Source organism: Carcharhinus amblyrhynchos, chromosome 12, assembly GCF_965287045.1.
Source record: "Carcharhinus amblyrhynchos chromosome 12, sCarAmb.v2.hapA, whole genome shotgun sequence".
NCBI classification, from domain to species: domain Eukaryota; kingdom Metazoa; phylum Chordata; class Chondrichthyes; order Carcharhiniformes; family Carcharhinidae; genus Carcharhinus; species Carcharhinus amblyrhynchos.
Genome location: NC_137335.1, coordinates 50,061,547 through 50,082,280, shown reverse-complemented (window position 1 = coordinate 50,082,280; position 20,734 = coordinate 50,061,547). Strand labels below are relative to the sequence as shown.

Genomic DNA, 20,734 nt, shown 5'->3' with positions numbered 1-20,734 from the left:
CTTAATCAAAGAAGTTTTAAGAAGGATCTTGGAAGGCATGTAGGTATGCATGTTTTTGGATCTTGGAAGGCACACTGTATGCATGGGAGTATTTCTAGAGTTAAAGCCTCAGGTAACTGAGGGATTGGTTATCAATAGTGGGGAAGGGGGAATTCATGGTAATAGCGTTGCACCATGGCGCAATGTGTCTGAGTTGGCCACCCCAGGGGTCATCTGGGCAGTTCAATCAATGGAGCGTTGCATTTAAACAGATTTACAGTGCTTGATCATAATCCAACTATGAGGATTGTTGCAGCAAAACAGCCAGTTGCAAAGTTCATGGAGGGTGCCCTGACATGGATATTGGATGCTATGGAGGAGAAGAGAGCAACCATTTGCCCACAGGTGAAGCAGGAGACGCTGGGAGTGTCCAGTCCATCTGACTTTCCCCTTTCAGAGACCAAGGCACCTCCAGTCCAGTCACCAGAAGATGGCAACATAACACCTGTGCCATCACAAGTAGGCCGGGCTCTCTAAGTCCTGGCCCTCCAAGAATGCCCACCAAGCTCATCTCAGGCTGCAGGGCATGGCAGACAACAGGTAGTCTCAGATGTGGATCCTGGGGAGACACTTCAACGTAGTGGTAGAGATAACTGATTCCTCATCACTCTGAAATGATCCAAGCCACCAGGAGGGCATGAGCTGCTATCAGCCACATAGGCGTCAAGCATTTGCAGCATCTCTGAGGAACACCATAACCCTTTCCTGACTGCAGGTCATCATCACCCAGCCCCATTGAATGGGCAGCTAGCTTTCAAGGACTCCCCATCACTAACTTCCTAGGTTGTTAACCTTCACGGGCGCAAGTGTCCTCCTGGAATGGTGTTGCAATGAGGGCATCTATAGCCCTCCTGTCCATGCACAAGGGACCATTGAAGCTCTTCTGGAAGGACTTGACTTCCCTGGTTGCACCTGGATGCTTGAATTTGGAAGGTGAGGTAGATGTTGGAAAGGGGGGGTTGAATTCACTGGCATCACTGATACAGTAACAGGGAGTCCTGAGGAGAGATTAACACCTGGACCTTGCTTCTGAGGCACTAGGTCTGCAGCCCTCTCACTGAAAGCTGAGGCTCGGCTTTGGATGGAGCACAGGGGTACAGATAGTGGAAAGTGTTCATTCCTGAAGGCCAATCAATATCACAGCATAAATTTCAGTTTACTAACTGAGCACAATTGGTTCCTCCCTCAGTGCTAGGCTGTGCAAATAGGTACCCTGGTAACTTGAGCAGCAGCTATCAGGGAGCTCATTGCTTTCACCACCCCATAACGAAAATCAGCTGCAGCCAGTGGTCCCCTCTGCATCCTGCCCAAGTCATGTGGGCACCCACCTAAAACGCTGCTGAGCCGCAACCAACCCCTCCCCCAAGTATGCCTGTTCCCAGATGTGAAGAGAGCAAGGAGGGTGGACTGGCCCAGGAGGTTAGAATTGTTGGAACATGGAATTCTGGTGGTGTTGAGCTGGGGGATAGGGGGAGGCCAAGAAGTCATGGAGGCCTGAGATTATTAAAATTAAGGCATTGTGGACAGGGAGCCAGTGTAAGGTACTGTCACTTCCTCCTCTCAATGTAATCTCTACCTCCTACCCTGTACTGTCACACTCTCCCTCTCCAGTGTTTTTAACATCACACTCTTGTTGCCCTGGTGTTTCTCTGCCCATCTCCATTTCAGAATGGCCGAGGCCACTCTACCAGACTGTTCAACATTAAGCCATGCTCCCAACTCCATATACTATCCACAAATACCAACTTAATAACTTTTCATCCATTCTTTTGTCATCTCCAGTTTGACTGTTCCAATGCTCTATGAACTGCTTTCCCATCTTCAAGCCTCATCCAACAAGTCCTGCTTGCCTATCACCTCTGTCTTCGCCAGTCTACATTGGCTTCCTGTATTCTAATGCCTCAAGTTTACAATTCTCAGTCTTTTGTTTGAATTGCTGCCTTGTTTCCCTCTTTTGCTAAACTTGGATCCCATGTAAATGGCATTGTCTGAACCCCTTTGGAGTCTCACTTGGGTTCGGAAGCATTCTCTGGAATGAGTGGCAATGCTAAGAAATGTGCTAATGCAACAACTTTATTGAATAATTATAATAATGGCATGATTATTATAATTGAAAATATAAAGAGAAAGAAGTAAAAAGGAAAATAACTATTGAAAGAAGAAAGTATTTTATAATATTGAAAAACGTTAACTACTTGCACCCTATGGATACTATACTACAAACTTTAGTCCCAAATTGGCCTGCTCACGACAGCTCCTTAAAATGGATAACCCCAAATTAGACTGTTCTATGACAGGAACTTAATATGCAAAAATTCCCCTTGGAACATGCATTACCAAATCTCTGAATAACCTTACCATGGGTGGGCACTCCAGTCAGTCTCTTCATTCCTGGCTCTTCCTTCTGTTGTCTCCAGTGATTGACTATTCCATCCATCTGGAAGCAGTGTCCCTTTCGAGCCAAATTTCTGGTTCCCTCCCAGCCTTTAAATGGTCTGGTTCAGATATTCTCAAAGCAAATCTCAGTCCTGCAAACTTCACAATATCCTAGTTGTTTACACATCATTTGATGATGTCTTCCCATCTGCCATCCATCAAGTGTTATGTCCTTCAATGAAACACCACCTCCCGATGACCACACTAGTTGTCCAGTTCATGCTCATGTGAGGTCACTCGTTGTGGCTTGTAGTCATTGGGATCAATATTAAAAAAAAGAGTTCCTCTTTTTAAAACAGACGATGGGGAGGGATCCTTTTCCTTCTTTCATCCTTGCAAAACTGTCCTTGCAACCCACTCATTTGACCCAGGTTTTTCTCTCCTTTCCCAATGCCTCATTGATTTGATATTTGATTATGCTTCTTTGAAACACCTTGAGATTTTTTTAACATTAGGAACACTTTGTAAATGCAATTTGTATTTGAAAATCTCAAGTTACCTGCCTGTCTTATTAGGATACACAAGAAATAAATTTAGAATTGATATTGTTAGCCTTTTGGTACGCTCTGCAAGAGGGGAACAGTAATCTTTATAAATACATCTTGTAGATTTTATGACATAAAATTGCAATCATTCTGAATATGACATACAAGAAAAATCCTTCAGCATGTGTGCAATGTCCACATCTGCAATTAACAATATTACTGATTATACAATTGGTCAGTAATCGAAAGCACAATCGCAAATGGGCTTAAATCAATGTTTATACAGTAAGATTCAAACTTTAAATATTCAATATAGGTTTAAATGCAAAAGCAAAGTGGAAATAAAATGCAAAAGTACAAAATTGCAAAAATTAGTGGCTGCATCCATCCCAGAATTCCCCCTTCTTCTACTTCTGACCTTTTTTGTATCCCCCTCCTTCATCATTGGCTCACTATTGATAGTCGTGCCTGTGCCTTAGGCTATTTAGACCCATATCTACAAGTTCCTCCTTAATCCTCTCCATCTTTCATCCTTGTAAATCCCTCCTTTATAACCCACTCCTTTGACCAGGTTTTTGTCTCCTTTCCCGATGATTTGGTATTTGATTATGTTTCATTGAAGCATCTTGAGTTTTTTTTACATTAGAGACACTCTGTAAATGCAATTTGTATTTGACAATCTCAATTTACTTGCCTGTATTATTAGGACACGCAAAAAAAATTAGAATTGATACTGTTAGCCTTTTGGTCAGCTCTGCAAGAGGGGAACAATAATACTTATAAATAATTCTTTTAGATTGTGTGCCATAAAATTATAGTCATTTTTTTTGGTCTCACCTGGCACCTGTTTACCATTTGCTCCGGTTCCTCCAGCTTTCCTGGCTGCAGGTTTAAGCTAAACCAGATGTTGCATAATCTTGCCATTCTACCCTAATCTAAGTTGACCTTTCCTGCACTGTATCTGGTCAGTCGTACAGACTCCAATTTCTACTTTGCAACTTGCTCTGCTTGTGTGTGCTCATATGCATGCTCTTTCTTACCCTCACCTCATCAATTCTACAAACCCCAATTTGCAAGATTTTATGATGTGCACAACTGATTTCCCAAATCCTCTTGTTGTCTCTGGGCCTTGTAAACACTTTCCTTCTTAGTGGATTTATCAGATTTCCTTCAAGAAAGCCTTTCTTACTCCCATATCTAACAATTAATATATTTTGTATAAATTCTGAGCATTGGAACTTGCATGATCCTATGTCTTCTGTTAATTGGAAGACAGGAATTATGACACTAACAACCTGTCTAGCACAAACTATCACTAATAATTACTAATATTCAAAGGTAATTTTTAAAAAAATCTCTATGTACCAGTGCCTTACAATGCAATAAATGAATCTTTTTGTCACTTGGTTAACAAAGTGTGTCATTTTGGAAATACTACCTCCAGGTGGAAATGTTATACCCATTCAGAAACCCACTGATAATGCCTGAACTCCTGAAGTTAGGGCTGAATTTCCATCCTTCTGGCAGGTAGCAGGAGTCAGGGAAAATTCCTGCAAAGGGAAAATGTACCTGCAAAGATAGGATTTTCATTGTGGTGGGATGGATGAGGCTACAGTTGGACCAGCTGATTTGACAAAAGGTTCGGTTGCAGCCGCAGGGGTTGCCAGGTGCCGAGCTGTCCATTTCAGTGCTGTGTGGTTTCATCCCAGTTACAATAAAAAGGGAAAGGCCCTCACTCTTCACCCCACCATGGCCTCCATGCCAAGCTATGGATGACCATTCATCCACTATTCACTATATTAGAAACAATGAATTTCATAGGAACAGTGGACTATGTTAAAAGAAAGTTTTGAAAATAGTCATTAATAACTTTCCATTCTCTTACAAAAAATACTTTTACTACTGTCTCCTAACAGTGTCAACCATCAAGACTCTTTATTTAAAGTATCAATCTGCGAGCACTTTTAACCAGATTTTTACAGTAATTTCATTAGTGTTAATTAAGTCTACTTGTGACACTAATAAATAAACTTTAAAAAGACCTCTATCTTGTGTTAATAAACATTATGAATTTGACAGCATGTATGGAGAATCAGAATTATCAGGCAAACAAGAATACATAATGTGTCTCGACTGAGAGTTTAGAAATCCATTAGTCCATTGAAACACCTATGCCCCCAAGGAAAACATTTCTTGATTAACAGCTCTGCTTCCCTGATCTTTGCTGTCACTTATTCGATGTTTATATAAGTTTTTGTGCTTTCAGTTTCAGTTATCGATACTTTGGTTCTGATGGTTGACACTTTTATTGGGCTGTAAAAAGAGGTTTGTTTTAAGAAAGTGGAAAAGGTATCAATGAATTAATGTGTTTTTGAAGCTTTTTTGCATATCCTATCAACACTATATGTATAGTGGCTGAATTGGTATGGAACTGCCATACCATATTAAATAGCTTGGTTTGGGTGCATGAGTCATATGGGGTGAGTGAGGGGGCATACCTTTCAAAAGGTTTCCTCATGCAGACTATGGTTGATGACACACCTCTGAGGCAATGTGAACTGTGGCTCTTGGTAAAGCTGGCCCACCTTCATGAAGATTGCAGATGACTGGGACATACCTATGCCCTGCAGTGGAACCAGCTAGCTCAGGAATGCAGGGTGTGGGCTTGCAACCTTTAAACGACACTCCCAAAAATGGGATCATCAAGGTATGGAGTCAGAAATCTTGGAATTGGGACCTGCCTGTCATTTTTAAAGTGCTCCTTAGTCATCCTAACTTGATGAAAATACAGCCCTTTGCCTTGCACTTTATTGTTTTTTAATTCCCTTTGAAATAGGCTATGGATCATTTGTAATCAAAGCAGCAATAAAACCTTGTAATATTTATGTTATGAAATACTAAAGAGAAAGAAAACTGATTGTCTGGAATCTTTCTTCCCATTTTCACACACGTTCACCAACCCTATCACTATGAAGCAAAATTAATGAATTAACAGAACTGCAGAGACAAACAAAACTGCACGTACACAATATTGTTCAGTGTAACAGGTTGTGAAATTTTACACTAAGACAATTTGTTGTCTAGCAAGCGGAGAGTATTCCATCACACTTCTGACTTGTGTCTTGTAGTTGGGAAAGGTGAGCGTACTTACAGCAGATTACCCAGTTTCTGACTGCCTTTTGTGGCCTAAACATCTTTGAAATTGGTGCAGTAAAATTGTTGGTCTGTACTGACCCTCAGGACATTGATGTTGGGGGATTTAGTGATGATAATGTAGTTGAATGTCAAGCATAGGCTGTTAGACAATGCATGTGTTGGGTGAAAGTTACTTGCAGGCTCGATAGGCCAAATGGCCTCCTCCTGCACTAAGGATTCTATATTCTAGCTATAATCTCCCTATCTGAAATTGTTCCTTCAGAATGCAAAATTGCATTTTACTATACTACTATTTAAAGAAAAAGTGAGAAGGCATTATAGAGTGGTTAACCTAACATTTGTTGCCAGAGTATAACTAGAGTCTATAATTAAAGATTGAGTGACTGAACACCTTGAACATTTTCAGTTAATCATAGTGGGCCAGCACGGATTTGTAAAGAGTTGGTTAGGTATGATAACCTGAATGCATGTTTAAGGAGCTGACGGTAGTGGATAGGAGAATGTCTAACAATATTGAGCCATAACATCCAAGTTCCCCAACGTCATATTAGGGGGTTTCCCTAAAGATGTGTTGTAGAACGCCCTTCAAATGTTCCCAGATGAGATTTGCACAGCAATTGTCCAGAAGTGAAAACTTCCGCTGGGCAAGTTTACATCCCCTCCACACCTCCAAAATGTTGCTCATCCATGTTTGCCCTTGCAAAGCTAGTGGTGCTCTGCCTCTTGAACTGCTGTAGTCCATGTAGTCAAAAGTTCTGGAACACTCCTCCTATAAGAGTGAAGGGGCAGGGCTATATTTTCAAGTCAGGTTGATATTTGTCTTGAAGAGGAACTTGGAGACTGTGGTCTTCCTTTGTGTCTGCTGCCCTTGCTCTTCTAGCTGGTGAGGTCATGCATTTAAAAGGAGCCTTGGTAAGTTGCTAGACAGCATTTTGCACATAGTACCTACTACTGTCACAGAGACGAAGGTCGTGTTTGTTGGAGACAAATTATCTCAGTCCCAGGACATCATGCATTAGAGGTGGAGGGAGCGACTGCTTAGTTTGGTGGATGGAGTTCAAGCAAGCTGCTTTGACCTGAATGGTATTGAACATCTTGAGTGTTGGAGCCACATTCATCCAGACAAGTGGAGAGTATTCAACCGTCTCCTGACTTGTGCCTTGTAACTGACTGACAGGATCTGGGGAGTCAGGAGGTGAATAACTCACCTCATAATTCCCAGCCTCTGACTTGCTCTAATAACCACAGTATTTATATGGCTAATCCAGTTCAGCTTCTGGTCAATGATAATGATCAGGATGCTGATAGTGGGGGAGTTCAACCATGGTAATGCCGTTTAATGTTATGGGGAGACGGTTAGATTCTCTCATGCACTTATGGTGGCATTATGTGGCACTTATGTGGTGTGAACGTCAGTTGCCATTTATCAACTCCGACTGAAAGCTGTTCTGGTCTTTATTGCATATGGACACAGACTGCTTCAATACTTGAAGAGTTGCAAATGTTACTGAGCATTGTGCAATCATCAACAAACACCCCACTTCTGACCTTATCGTGATGGGAAGGTTACTGATAAAGCTGAAGGTGTTGGGCCAAGGACACTACAGTTGCAGCAATGTCCTGGGACTGGGCAACTTGTTCCCAACAATCATGACCACCATTCTTTGTAGTAGGTATGACTCCAACCAGTGGATAATTTTCACTCCTGATTCCCAGTGACTTTGATTTTGCCAGAGCTCCATGATGGCACTTGGTCAAATGCTGCCTTGATGTCAAGTGCGATCATTCTCACCTCATCTTTGGAATTTGGCTTTGATTCTTGTTTGGACCAAGGCTGTAATGAGGTCAGGAACCAAAGGCTCGTGGAAGAACCTAAACTGATCACCACGGTGCAGGTTATTGCTGTGTAAGTGCTGCTTTATAGCACTGTCAATGACACTTTCTATCAGTTTGCAAGTATACCTGCTGCTAATCCTGGCATGCCCTCCTGCACTCTTCGTTGAACCAGATAATGGTAGAGTAAAGGATATGTTGGGTCATGAGATTACAAATTGTGGTTAAACACAATGCTGCTGATGGCCCATCAACCTTGGTAATGCCACTGAATATAGTAGATCTGTTCTGAATCTATCTCATCTAGCACAAACTTAATGCCGCACAAAACAATAAAGACTGTATTCAGTTTGAAGATGGGCTTCGTCTTCACAAGGATTGTGTGGTGATCACTCCTACCTATACTGTCATGGGCAAATGCATCTTCCAGAGGGAGATTAGTGCAAACCAGGGTGAGGAGCATTGTAGTCATTTCCAATGCTTAAGTTGATGCCAGGTAGTCTATCTGTTTCTATTCCTTTTTGACTTTATTGTCGCAGTTTGGTACAACTAAATAGCCTGCTCAGCTGTTTGAGAGGCCCGCCACAATCGTGTTAACAAAGCCAAGTAGTCCCGTCCATAATTTAAAAAGACTGAAATATCTTGTTTTCTGGTGGTCTAAAAGATGTGAATTTAGCCAGATGCACTGTACATTGTTCTGCTACCATCTCTAAAGCACTGTCTGAGTTATGTGAAAATATGTTGATTTACTTCCCTCCTGGCATCTTTTGATCAGATTTCAATTTATAGATTCTCTAGGCCACCTCATGCATTTACACATTTAATAAATAATAATTAATAATATAGTGCATTTGTGCCTTGTTCTCTTTTGTGCGGAAAGTACTAAATAAGCAAGGAAGCTAGGTTTATCTGCGTTGTAACGTTGTATTTCTTCAGGTATCCTCTGTACACATCACCCACACACACACACACACCTGTTCCTACATTTCCCATATTCTGGCTTATTTTTACTGGGGGGGAAAGATCAGTTTCACTTTAACTCCAATTCAAAATAAATTTGTTCTATGGCACAAATCCTGGACTTTACACTGCATTGTAGTAGGGGGCCATGTTTGACAATACTCGTATGCTATTCATCTGCAGCAGAAGGCATAATTTTCTGTGTGAGCCTAGCAGATAATCAAGCTAAGCTTTAGACAGTATTTGAAAGATCCAGATCATTTGAAGAATAACAATTCTCAAAGCTATGCAATTTGCTTAATTATTACCTGTAATAATTAAAATTATTTCACAATACAAATGACAATTTATATCTGCCAGTATGGCAGGAAATCAGTTTCCAACAATAGCCGCTATCACAGTTGAAGCTCCGAAGAGAAATGTTAATCATTCTTTTTAAAAAAGCAAATCAATTGCTGACTATACCAATTTCCATTGGTGTTGGCCAAATATGCATGATAAACAGATATCATTTAGTTTGTGTTGTTTGATCTTTTCTAGATTTTGTGTTTGCAAGAAGTTCAGAACAACCACTACAAACAGCAGTTGAAGCCGGTACTAGAATCATTGGGTAAGACTGACTGAAGTACAGTACACTGAGGGAAAAACTATATGCTTTTTCACGAGATGTCCTTCTGTTTATATGTGTTGCATACTTCTAAGCCTAAAAGCAATTAAGCCTTGAACTTTACTCAGTCTTTTTATCCTGCATGATTGAAGACATTGAGGAAATATTTTTTGATTTTTGCATTGTAAGTAGTTCAATATTGTTGCAATCCCCAGAGGGGCTGGTAACATTTTGAAATATATTTGCATTTCTAGTGGCTAATTGGAAGAATCAATGACAAATGTCAACTTTAAAGACTTTTACTGTAATAAATAAACTAAAAGCAACCTTGTCAAAACACTATTCAGTAGGCAGCTTATACTATAAACTACAGAAAAAACAACCCCCATTTAACTTTTAAACTAACAGAAAATTTCCCGACACAGTTATACTTAAGTTATACTCTAGGAACCAGTCCAAAGTTATCCTCCACTCCCAATGGTTTGCTTGCTTGCTTTTTCCTTTTCTAGCCAGGTAACTGTAACCCTGGACTGACTTTTACAGTGAGAGACAAATTGGAGATTCTTCCATCTGGCTAAGCTAGGAAAATCTTCCAATCTCATTCAAGTCCTCAAAAACTATTTTTCTTCCGTCTGAGTGCAAGCTCTGAGCTGCTGTTTGTGTGGTGACCAACAGGACAACAATTTCTCTGCTAAAGGTGTAAGGCGACCTGCCTCTATCTTTCTGTGTGCTTTTTGTCTCTCTCTCTCTTTTCACCCCCCACCATCTCCCCCCCCCCGCCAAGTTATTGCAGACTTCCGTCTTTAAAAACACTAAATCAATATTACAGTTTTGCTATGATTTATTTCCCTCCCCCTTCAAAGCAATCTCAAAGCAATGTGAATCAAATGGGCCTTGTATCCGAGTGGAAATGCTGATTCACTATCTGACTTGGAATTAAATAAACAGTTTATCAAATATAACCATTTATAAAATATGAGATTCCTTAAACAATGACTCCTGTGATTTGGAGACTCGCAGTTTATCCATTGTCAATATCTTGGTCATTGTTTACTGGAATGAATGTATCACCCCTCCTTTCCAGTAAAACAACCTGCTCCCTACCCTCTGCCCCCTTAATTTTAACAACCAAGCCACTTAAGATGTTTTTGGGCAGAATTCAGAACCATTTATTCCTCCATTTTATGTTAAGTTAAAGAGACGATTCCAAAAGATTTTAAAAATTTAGCTCTCATGTTCTGGCTATATGTAACAGTGCTGCAGGTGTTTTGTCTTTAGGAAAAAAGATCATTGTCATCTTGCCCAACAATTGTACTTCTCATAATTCATTTGCAGATTTAGTTCAATGAAAGCTGTAGTGATTAAACTTCCTCCAGATCTGGTAAAGATGATAGCTCTCCCATTTGGCAGTGGAAGAAATGTCAATGCAAGAGCTTTTTAGAAACAATTGCATGAAAACTGCTTATTGTTAAGGGTTAAACATATGAAGTTGACTTTTCATTTCTTAGTTTGGAGATAAAACAGCTTTATACAATAAGTTTTTTTTATATATATATTTAGAATTCTGAAATTTGACTGAACAGGTTTTATTGACATTTGCCAGTTTTTATAATGAAAATGTTTTATGCTTGATGTTTATTCTGCAGGTTACCATTGCGAATACAAAATGCGGACAGGAAACAAGAGAGATGGCTGTGCTATTTGTTTTAAACACTCAAAGTTTTCACTGGTTGCTGCTAGTCCAGTGGAATTCTATCGCCCTCGGATTCAAGTACTAGACAGAGACAATGTCGGACTTGTACTGCTATTGCAACCAGTGCTTTCACAATCTGCTGCTCTTGTGTGCATAGCAAATACTCATCTCTTGTATAATCCACGTCGAGGGGACATCAAGCTGGCTCAGCTTGCAGTACTCCTGGCTGAGATTAACAAATTGGCATCTGATGGGAAAGGTGGATACTGGCCAATCATCCTTTGCGGAGACTTGAACTCTGTCCCTGAATCTCCTTTATACAACTTCATTAGGAATGGGAAACTGATTTATGATGGACTTCCAATAGGAAAGGTACAGCTAATAATTTAAAGGAAATCATTTCAAAACATAAACATGGTGAATAGTTAGTGCTTAACAGTTACCTATTTGTCAAGAAACCACACCAGTCTCTTTCTCTAGTAAAATTAAATGTTCTGAAGTTCTCTCATGTAACCATCATACTGTAATGGAGAGATGAGACTTTATCGGAATGAAGTTTGAAATCACAGGAGAAAAATTATCTGAATTTATAGTGCTTAGACACTTAAGTAACAAAGAAAACGGCGCAGTGGTATATGGATTTAACGATCTCCGAAGTTTTGCTCAGAGAAAAAGCTTTTGTTTGTTTTGAATACTCTGTATTATGAGTATTCATCCTCCTGGACAAATACAGCAAATGTGTGTGAAAAGTCAAGGCCATGTTTAAAAAAAACACTCAAAATATAAACTTTTCTGTGCTATATTTGAAAGCTTTAAGAATGGATGCCTTTTTTTTCTAAAACCAACAAGAAAAAAGTTAAAACTATTTCTCTTCCACCCCGCTGGTCTCCCTGTGCAATCCTCAACTCTGCTCCTTTTAACTTCAAGGGATGCAGACTTGAAAGGCCCCATGGAGTCTTGGGACAAAAATTTAGAGTCGCAAGCTCTGAGGCAGCAGTGGCATCCATGGAGCTCTTCTGAGTTTTGACAGCTGCAAGGCCCTTGTTTTTGTTTTCTTTATGTTGGGGCACATGGTTCAATCATCTGCCCTTTGAGCTCCAATTGCCTGTAAAATAAAAAAGTGTTTATTCCAGCAGCTTAAAGATCTGGTCTTGAATTCTTACCTTTCTCTAATTTCTTATCTCCTTTCATGAGTTCTCAGAGCTCATCTTGTCAATGAGACCCATGTTCTGCTCCCTCGACCTTATTCCCAATAAACTGCTGATCACCCAGCTTCTCCTCTGGACCCCATGGCATTACCCAGTAATGTAAACCATTCTCTGTCTTCAGGTGTTATCCCTTTCTACTTTGAGCTTGTCAGAGTGATAGCTTCCAAGTGTCTAAATGGAAGCATAGGCTACCTCATATCCATTAATCAGTTTAATTGCCAGCAATTAATTGTAATTTCTGGTTTGTGGTTCCTTTAGACCAATTTAATTAATTGATCAGATCGCCAGTAACAGAATTTCACGTTTAAAAATATGCAGAATATGTATTTATCAGCTTTTACAGCTATATTTTATTAGCAGTATTGCAACTTTGTTTATAGTTGCCATTTTTCACCTGATGGTTCATTGTCATTGGAACAGTGATTATTGCTTGTTACATTTAACTGTTTACTTTCTGATGGTCTGATCTTTTAAATATGTTCCAATTATTAGAGTTAAAATATCCTTCTGATTTTCACTCCCAGATGTAGTTAGGGGAATTCACCATGTATTACCCAGATTTTCTGGGCTCACCATTTTGGAAAAAATTAGATTGGATGACAGTATTTATATTCGTCTTTCTCTCTGAAAGTATAAATATTCTTTCTGTGCGCACCCAGTTTCACCATAAACTTCCATATATAAGTGAAGTAGGAATATAACTTTTTCATATTAAGTTGCACTCCATCCCAACTTGGCTAATGCATTCCAGTATTTTACTGATTTAACCTAAGGTGTAGTTATGACTTTATACAATATGGTCACTTAGCACTTGTTTTCAAAATGCACCCTAAAATTGCTAAAATGTCTGTTATTCTTTTATAAGATGATGAAACTAGATCATGCAGAAATACTTACCTTTGTTCCCACAATCATTCAAAAATATATTTGCTGTTGTCTTTCATACTTCTAACGGCGTATTCCATTTCCCCAGCCATACGGTGTCGTGATTATTAAATAGCAACACTGCAGTCTCATTCTTACTGCGTGTTCCCTCTGGGTATTCTCTGATTTTAAATCAACAGCAGCAGTCTCCAGTGAAGTCAGGATTAGAAGGGAAAGTAGTCAACAACGATTTGCATTTTAATAATACATTTAACACTCAGAAGCAGTCCCAATGCACTTAATTCAGGAATAAGGAAACAAGGTGAGTCGGAAACAGTTTAGGAGAAATTACAAGGCTTGAGTCAATGAACAGGAGCTTTTTAAGGGAAATAGTGGTTGAGAAGTTTAGAAGAATTCCTCCTAACTATCTCTTCTTCTCCATTCCATTTCAGAAGAATATCTTTTGGTGCACTTTATAACTTAGTATTTTTCATATAGGTATCAGGTCAGGAGCAGAGTCACAGGTGGCAGAGACCTTTGACAAAGCCACTTTGGCCACCAAGTCTTGGAATTTCATCAGCATGTCAATATGAAACATTGGATTGTCAGCAAAAGTCAGAAGTTGCAGGTATGAATTCCAGGTTTTTCCTTGATGTCAAACTGCCATAAGAGCCAATACTTGCATACTTATGGTGGATTGCCTGTTTTAAACTGCTTTTACATTGGTTATGATTTAAGAATGGAGTTTACCTTGTACTGCACAACTTAGTCATTTTTTTCAGAACTTTCATGTTTCTTAATTCCAATAATATTTCCTAAGTAACTGAAATAATATACTTCAGATGCTGCAGACACTTCAGAAGAATTAAAGGATGCCACAAATAAGAAGGATTCTCCTTTGGATGAACTGTAAGTTAACTTTTTGCTGAAAATTCAGAATGATTTAGAAGTTTGATTTGAATTTTGATATGAAATTTATTCTTCACAATTTTACTAACGTTTAATCTACTAAGTTTAAACTAAATAAAACTTGACATTCTTGCTCTCGAACTCTACTTTTAAGCATGTAGTTATGGTAATGAGTCTGCAGAAGAGTTTGACAATATCTTTAAGTGAATCCCAGGTTGAGTTTAAAATCAGATTTGATAATGAATGTTGCTTTAAACCCTGTTTTCAAAGGATGAACATAAGAACATAAGAAATAGGAGCAGGAGTAGGCCATCTAGCCCTTCGAGCCTGCCCCGCCATTCAATAAGATCATGGCTGATCTGTCGTGGCTCAGTTCCACTTTCCCGCCCTCTCCCCATAACCCTTAATCCCCTCTTTTATCAAGAACCCATCAACCCGCTTCTTAAAAATATTTAGCGAGGCAGCCTCCATCACTTCAACGGGCAGAGAATTCCAGAGATTCACCACCCTTTGAGTGAAGAAGTTCCTCCTCAACTCCGTTCTAAACCGCCTCCCCTTTATCTTGAGGCTGTGCCCCCTAGTCCTACTGTCTTTTTTGAGCGGGAAGAGTCTCTCCACCTCTATCCTATCCATCCCATTCATCATCTTATACGTCTCAATGAGATCTCCCCTCATTCTTCTAAACTCTAACGAGTACAAGCCTAGTTTATTCAGCCTCTCAATACAATGTGCATGAGTTCTAAAACAGGTTGATCTGAGAATGGAGGCTAAGCTGATCCAACAGCCAGACCTCATTACCATTACCTGGGGATAAGTAACCACTCACAATGTCAGTTAGCATAGAATCAAGTGCAGTATGTTTGGCAGTCAGCAATTTCATGGAAATAGCCAAGAGAGCAAGGGCCGTATATTCTTGTACAACTTAGATTTTGGGAGAGCATTAGTGAACTCGGAAGGAAACTGGAGAAGGGAAGAGGGTTTTCTTCATGAACAAAGGAAGAGGGAAGCTGCTGAACAGATGGTCTGAGTGAGCTCCTCATACTTTTTGGAGGTGAGCCTGGTGTTAAGAAGGCAATTAGTAAAAAAAAAGACGGGGTTTATGTTTTTCCAGACTGATTACAATGTATGTTGCCGTTCTTAATAAACCAGACATTTGAAAACCACTGATATGTTCTCTTCGCAGCACTCCATCTGCTATCCAACACAACTTCAAACTGATGTCTGTCTACTCCCATTATTTACCAGGCAGTGGTAAAGCTGAGGTCACCACCTGTCACTCCAGATCTGCTGTCACTGTGGATTATATTTTTTATTCAGCAACAAAGCACAATGTCTCTCCACACTCAGGTAACCATAAGCAGCAATTGATCTAAATGTTTTTCAAAATCTGTTACCAAATTAACCAAATAGTCTTTATAGGTGTATTAACACACAGTACCTGTTAGGCTATTAAGCTGATTTTTAAAAAAAGTTGTGTTGGTTTAATTTGCTTATTGCAAAAGTCTGTGCATAGGAAGGGAGCTTGAGTTTTTATTGCACTAAAATCATACTGACAGTCAGCTGATTCTGCTGCTTAAAAAGCACAGTGTGAAAAAAGGTTTCACAGTCCCTTTCTTATAATAAACTTCATGTCATTACCACAAGATTGCCAAATTAAAAAGCATCAAGAATCTGGTTGGGCACAGTGGTTAGCACTGTTGCCTCACAACACCAGGGAACCGGGTTCAAATCCGGCCTCAGATCACTGTGTGGAGTTTGCACATTCTTCCCATGTCTGCGTGGGTTTCCTGTAAGTGCTTTGGTTTCCTACTACAGTCCAAAAGTGTGTGGGTTAGGTTCATCGGCCATGCTAAATTGACCCTAGCGTCAGGGGGATTAGCAGGGTAAATATGTGGGGTTACAGGAATAGAGCCTGGGTGAGATTGTGGTCGGTGCAGACTCGATGGACCAAATGCCGTCCTTCTGCACAGTAGGGATTCTGTGAAGTATAGATCTTTCTACAGTAAGAACATGTATTTCAAAGAATATGAGCTATAGAAACACTTAAAAGGGAAGTTTAGAAAATTCTTTTCCATGTAAATGATTAGCATAAATCTATAACTTTTAAAATCTTACATTTTTGGCACAGCTGTGTGCAAGACCTTAATTTCCGTTGTTTGGGTTTCCCATTATGATTTGCATTTTCATGCTCATCACAGAAACTGCCTCTGATTCAGCCTAAACACCTCAATTAACAATGTGGAGAAACGTGGATGCATATTCAGCATTAACTTGCATTTACATAGCAACTTTAATGCAGAAAAATCTCAAGGTGGAGCTGTAATCAAACAAAAGTGGCACAAACCAAACTTTTTTTTGGTTTCTGAGGAGGAGAGGGAGAGAGATACAGAGGAAGAGGATTTAAGGAAAAATGCAGAACTGAAGAGCCCAGGCTGCTGAAAACATGCCTCCAATAGTGGAGCGAAGGGAGAGATAGATGGACAAGAGTTCAGAGTCAGTATAATGGAAAGTTTGAGGTGGATTTTAAAGCATGAGGATGGTAATTTTAAATTTGACACGATAGGGTGAACCAGGAATCAATTTGAATCAGAGAGTATATGGATGATGATGGAATGGAATAATATGAGACAGTATATGGGCAGCAAAGTTTAACTGAGAAAGACCCAGGAGAGCATTGGATCAGTTGTACCTGAAGGTGATGAGGGTTTCTGCAGGAAATAGGCTGAGGTGGAGGTGAAGGAAAGAGATGTTGCAGAGGTGATGATAGGGTTGACGGAGAGATTGAAAGCTAAGCTTGGGGCAGAGTAGAATAGATTATGAACAGTCAGTTTGTTCTTAGGATGTGAACATTGCTGGGAAGACCAACATTTATTGCCCTTGAGAAGATGGTGGTAAGCCAATTTGAACCATTGCAGTCCGTGTACTGAAGCTCAGCCTTTCAGCATAACTGGGGAGGAAGTGGAATTGGTGACAAAGATATTGTTTTGTGACAGCGGCACAATTCTGGCTTTGGTGTTCCCAGTGTTTAACTGGGATTGGACGTCAGACAAACAGTATGAATACAGAGGTGGTGATGGGGGTCAAGAGAAAGGTAGAGAAATGGAGCTGCCTATCTTCAGTATTTATGTGGAAGTTAATTTCATATCTGTGGGCAACGTTGGCATGAGCAACATGAGGATGAAGTAGCAGGAGATGACGATGGATAAATCCTTAATGGACTCCAGAGGTAACGATACTCAGGGTGGAGAGAACATCTATTGTTGATGCTGTGGCTGTGATCAGATGAAGCAAGAATGGAATCAAGTGAAGGCAATTCCACTGAACTGGATATCATTGGGGTGTCGTTGCTGGAGAATAATGTAGTTGACTCAAGTTCAGACTACAGAGGGCATGAGAAAAGATAATGCACTGAAGGCATAATTACAAAAGATATTCTGTCAAGGATGGAAACCTGATTGGCAAGATTTAAACAAAGAATTGCAGGAAAAGTGGACACAGATTTGGAGGCAAGAAGGTGCTCAAAAGACAATGAAGAAGAAAGGAAGGTTAGATATGTGATAAACTGCATGGCAACAGGAGTTAAGGGCAGGTGTTTTAAGAGAGATGTGATTTTGGCAGTTTTTAAATGAAGGGAATCTGTATCTGAAGAGGTTATCATTTAGAATCGAACAGTACAGCGCAGTATGGGCCCTTCAGCCTTCGATGTTGTGCCGAGCTATGTCCGAATCCAAGATCAAGCTATCCCACTCCCTACCATTCTGGTGTGTTCCATGTGCTGTCCAATAACCACTTGAAAGCCCCTAAAGTGTCTGACTCCACTATCACAGCAGGCAGTGCATTCCACACCCCAGCCACACTTAGAGTGAAGAATCTACCTTGGACATCCCTCTTATATCTCTCACCATGAAATTTAGTCTGAAGATCAGGAAGCAGGAGATGACTCTCACGGTCAAAATGAATTTGTGGGTAACTTAGAAACTAATGAAAGGCATTGAAGGAGGGGAGCTTGATGAGCATGACATGTGTAACATGTGCCAACAAAACATACAAACATTGTCAGAAACTGTGGGGATGAGATAATGTACCTAGGACGGGTGATTTATGCCTGCCCAACATCAAATGAAAAAAATGAAGTAACACTGCGCCACTGCACTATCAGATTGGAGGCCTACTAGGGCTAAAGGGGAACTGGTCCAAATTTTTAAAAACACTCCTAAGAGAGCTTAAAGACATTGTTGGAAAATAAATTGATTTGCCGTGTGATCAATACCTTTGCCCGGAGAGCCATTGAAGTTTTCTCACTGTCCTGAAAAGAATTCTTGCCAGCTGAAAGGCCTATCAATGCAAGAATTCTGAGTAATCTGGAAACTTGGTTTCATGGTGATACAGGCACCAAGTAAACCTTGAGATGAAATCACTTGTGAGCTTTAGTGAAAACTATTAGATGGTTTTGAATTATTGTGTTAATGGGTGGCCAAATCTTTTCTTTGGGATAGAAACCTAACCTGTGATGAAATGAATGTTGAAAACTTGGAGCTTCTGCGTGTTGTTAAAGTTACCATGATCAAAAGAACTATAAAATAATTTTACCACAGATCCTTGTGATCTTGCTATAGAAAGCCACTAATGATTTTTTACTGTATAGAAGCCCCCAGTTACGAACTCTTGTTTTAAACCTGTAGTTCCAATTTTGCTGGAAAAATCAACTCTTCTTGTTAAGATAAATTTTTATATTTTGAAATGGCTCAACCCAGCAGTCAACAGTGCCAGTGAGTTCTTTTGGAGCCAAATGCCACATGAATGCTTCTCCTGGCATTGCCTAAATGGAGTATTTGCAGATTTCCCTCTCCTAGTTCCCCTGCCATGCCCAATAACATTTGAAGCTGACTTAACCAGTGCAAATAAAGCCTGACCACAAAAACAGTTATGGTGTCTCGCACCAGACAAATGGTGCACCCACCCAATGTGCACCATAATTGAAAATCAGACCCATTGGCCTTCAGCATTAAAAAAACATTGACTGACTGAAACTTCAGAATAAATTCACTTAACTGAAGATGGTATATGGAAACCAGAAGAGCTGAGGGGAGAAAGAAAGTAAATAAATTAGAAAACAAATTGGCAGCAGCATAAATTTGCTCAATTATTGTGTATGTGAAAAATAGTAATAACTGTCTGAATATTAGAACTGATGTGCTGACAGAATTTTAGGGCATATGTTGAGATCCATAACATCCTGCCTCCCCCTCCCATCATGGAGGCTAAGTGTTTTGTCAACAATGAAGAAAGGAAAGTTGGTAGATGTCACTTTGCAAAAATCTCATTAACAAAACTTCATGGGTGAATTTGTTTCACAAACCTTAGTCCAGTATAGTTTTGGAAATCATGTGGTCTATATAATTCAATTGCTGATTCTGTTTTAATATTTCATTTACCTTGTTCCTGGAGATCTTACAGCCTGTAATGTTTTCTTTAATTAATTCTGTAGAAGGAGCTCCCCATGATGGTGACCTGCAGCTTCTTGGAAAACTTGCTCTACTTACTGAACAGGATCTGTGGACTGTAAATAGATTGCCCAATGAAAATAACTCTTCCGATCACTTGCCATTGTTAGCAAAATTCAGACATAAACTTTGATCCTAAATGAGCTGTCTAATGATTTGTTTCTTCTACACCTGTCCAGTATTTGATCCAAAATTATGTATTATTATGTGGTGTACAAATTTTTTATTGTCTGTCATTTTTCACTTTTGATAAATTTCTGTCCAAAAACAAAATATAAAGTTTATGGTTTATTTTTTACCTTTTCAAAAAAAAGTGTAATATAATACCATATATGTATTCACTGTTGTTGAAAACAGAGAATTAATCCAAAGCTGTAAGTTTGAATACTTGAGCGATACCTTTCATTGTGTCCAAGGATAGGCAAAAACAAATAATTTGCACTATTTATTAATTAAAATGTTATTAAAATCCTTTAGTGATAGGAACAAGCAAGAATAGCTTGTATTAGAGCTAGGCAGCAAGCACAGTAAAGAGAAAATGCCATGGACGTGATATTAGACAGGCATGCAGGATTTAAAACAGTCTCACAAGTTGGGGATTGGATCAGGATCTTGGTACAATTGGGCAGAAGGAAACTTGAGGATATGTGGTTGGTGAGGGGGAGGTGCACAGAATATTGCAAACTTGAAGCTGGACAAGAAGGTGATAAATGGCATATGGAGGATGTGGGTGAGGCTGAATAAGGTTATTGAGGCTGCGAGTTGCCCTGCCTGCTCACCTATTCTGAGTTATCAACCACCCCCCCGCTATCTCCCATCAATTCCCCCAATAGAATCTTAAGTAAAACTATTCCCAACATTAAATTGGAATCTAGCTATTTGTTTTAAAGTATTTGTAACACTGTGAATGCCTGCACTTAAAGTCACTCCAAACATACATTAGGGGTTTCAACCTTGGTGCAAAAATCTAACAAAAGGAGATTGTTACAGATTAATGTCAGTTTACAGGCTTTTTATGTCTCTTGCCTGGAATTTCTGCA

At 39.7% G+C, this 20,734-nt stretch overlaps 1 protein-coding gene across 6 annotated transcripts in view; it reads left to right on the top strand.

Moving 5' to 3' along the window:
* angel2 (angel homolog 2 (Drosophila)) overlaps positions 1–19,973 on the top strand; it is a 45,825-nt gene extending 25,852 nt beyond the window's left edge. For all 6 annotated transcript variants that reach the window (XM_080200509.1, XM_080200511.1, XM_080200510.1 and 3 more), the window contains 6 exons: positions 9,450–9,519; positions 11,163–11,581; positions 13,780–13,909; positions 14,124–14,190; positions 15,374–15,537; positions 19,679–19,973. In XM_080200509.1, coding sequence (XP_080056635.1) covers positions 9,450–9,519; positions 11,163–11,581; positions 13,780–13,909; positions 14,124–14,190; positions 15,374–15,537; positions 19,679–19,827 — 999 coding nt within the window. In that variant the 3' untranslated portion in view covers positions 19,828–19,973. The remainder of the gene's footprint in view (positions 1–9,449; positions 9,520–11,162; positions 11,582–13,779; positions 13,910–14,123; positions 14,191–15,373; positions 15,538–19,678) is intronic.
* Positions 19,974–20,734: the final 761 nt, after the last annotated feature.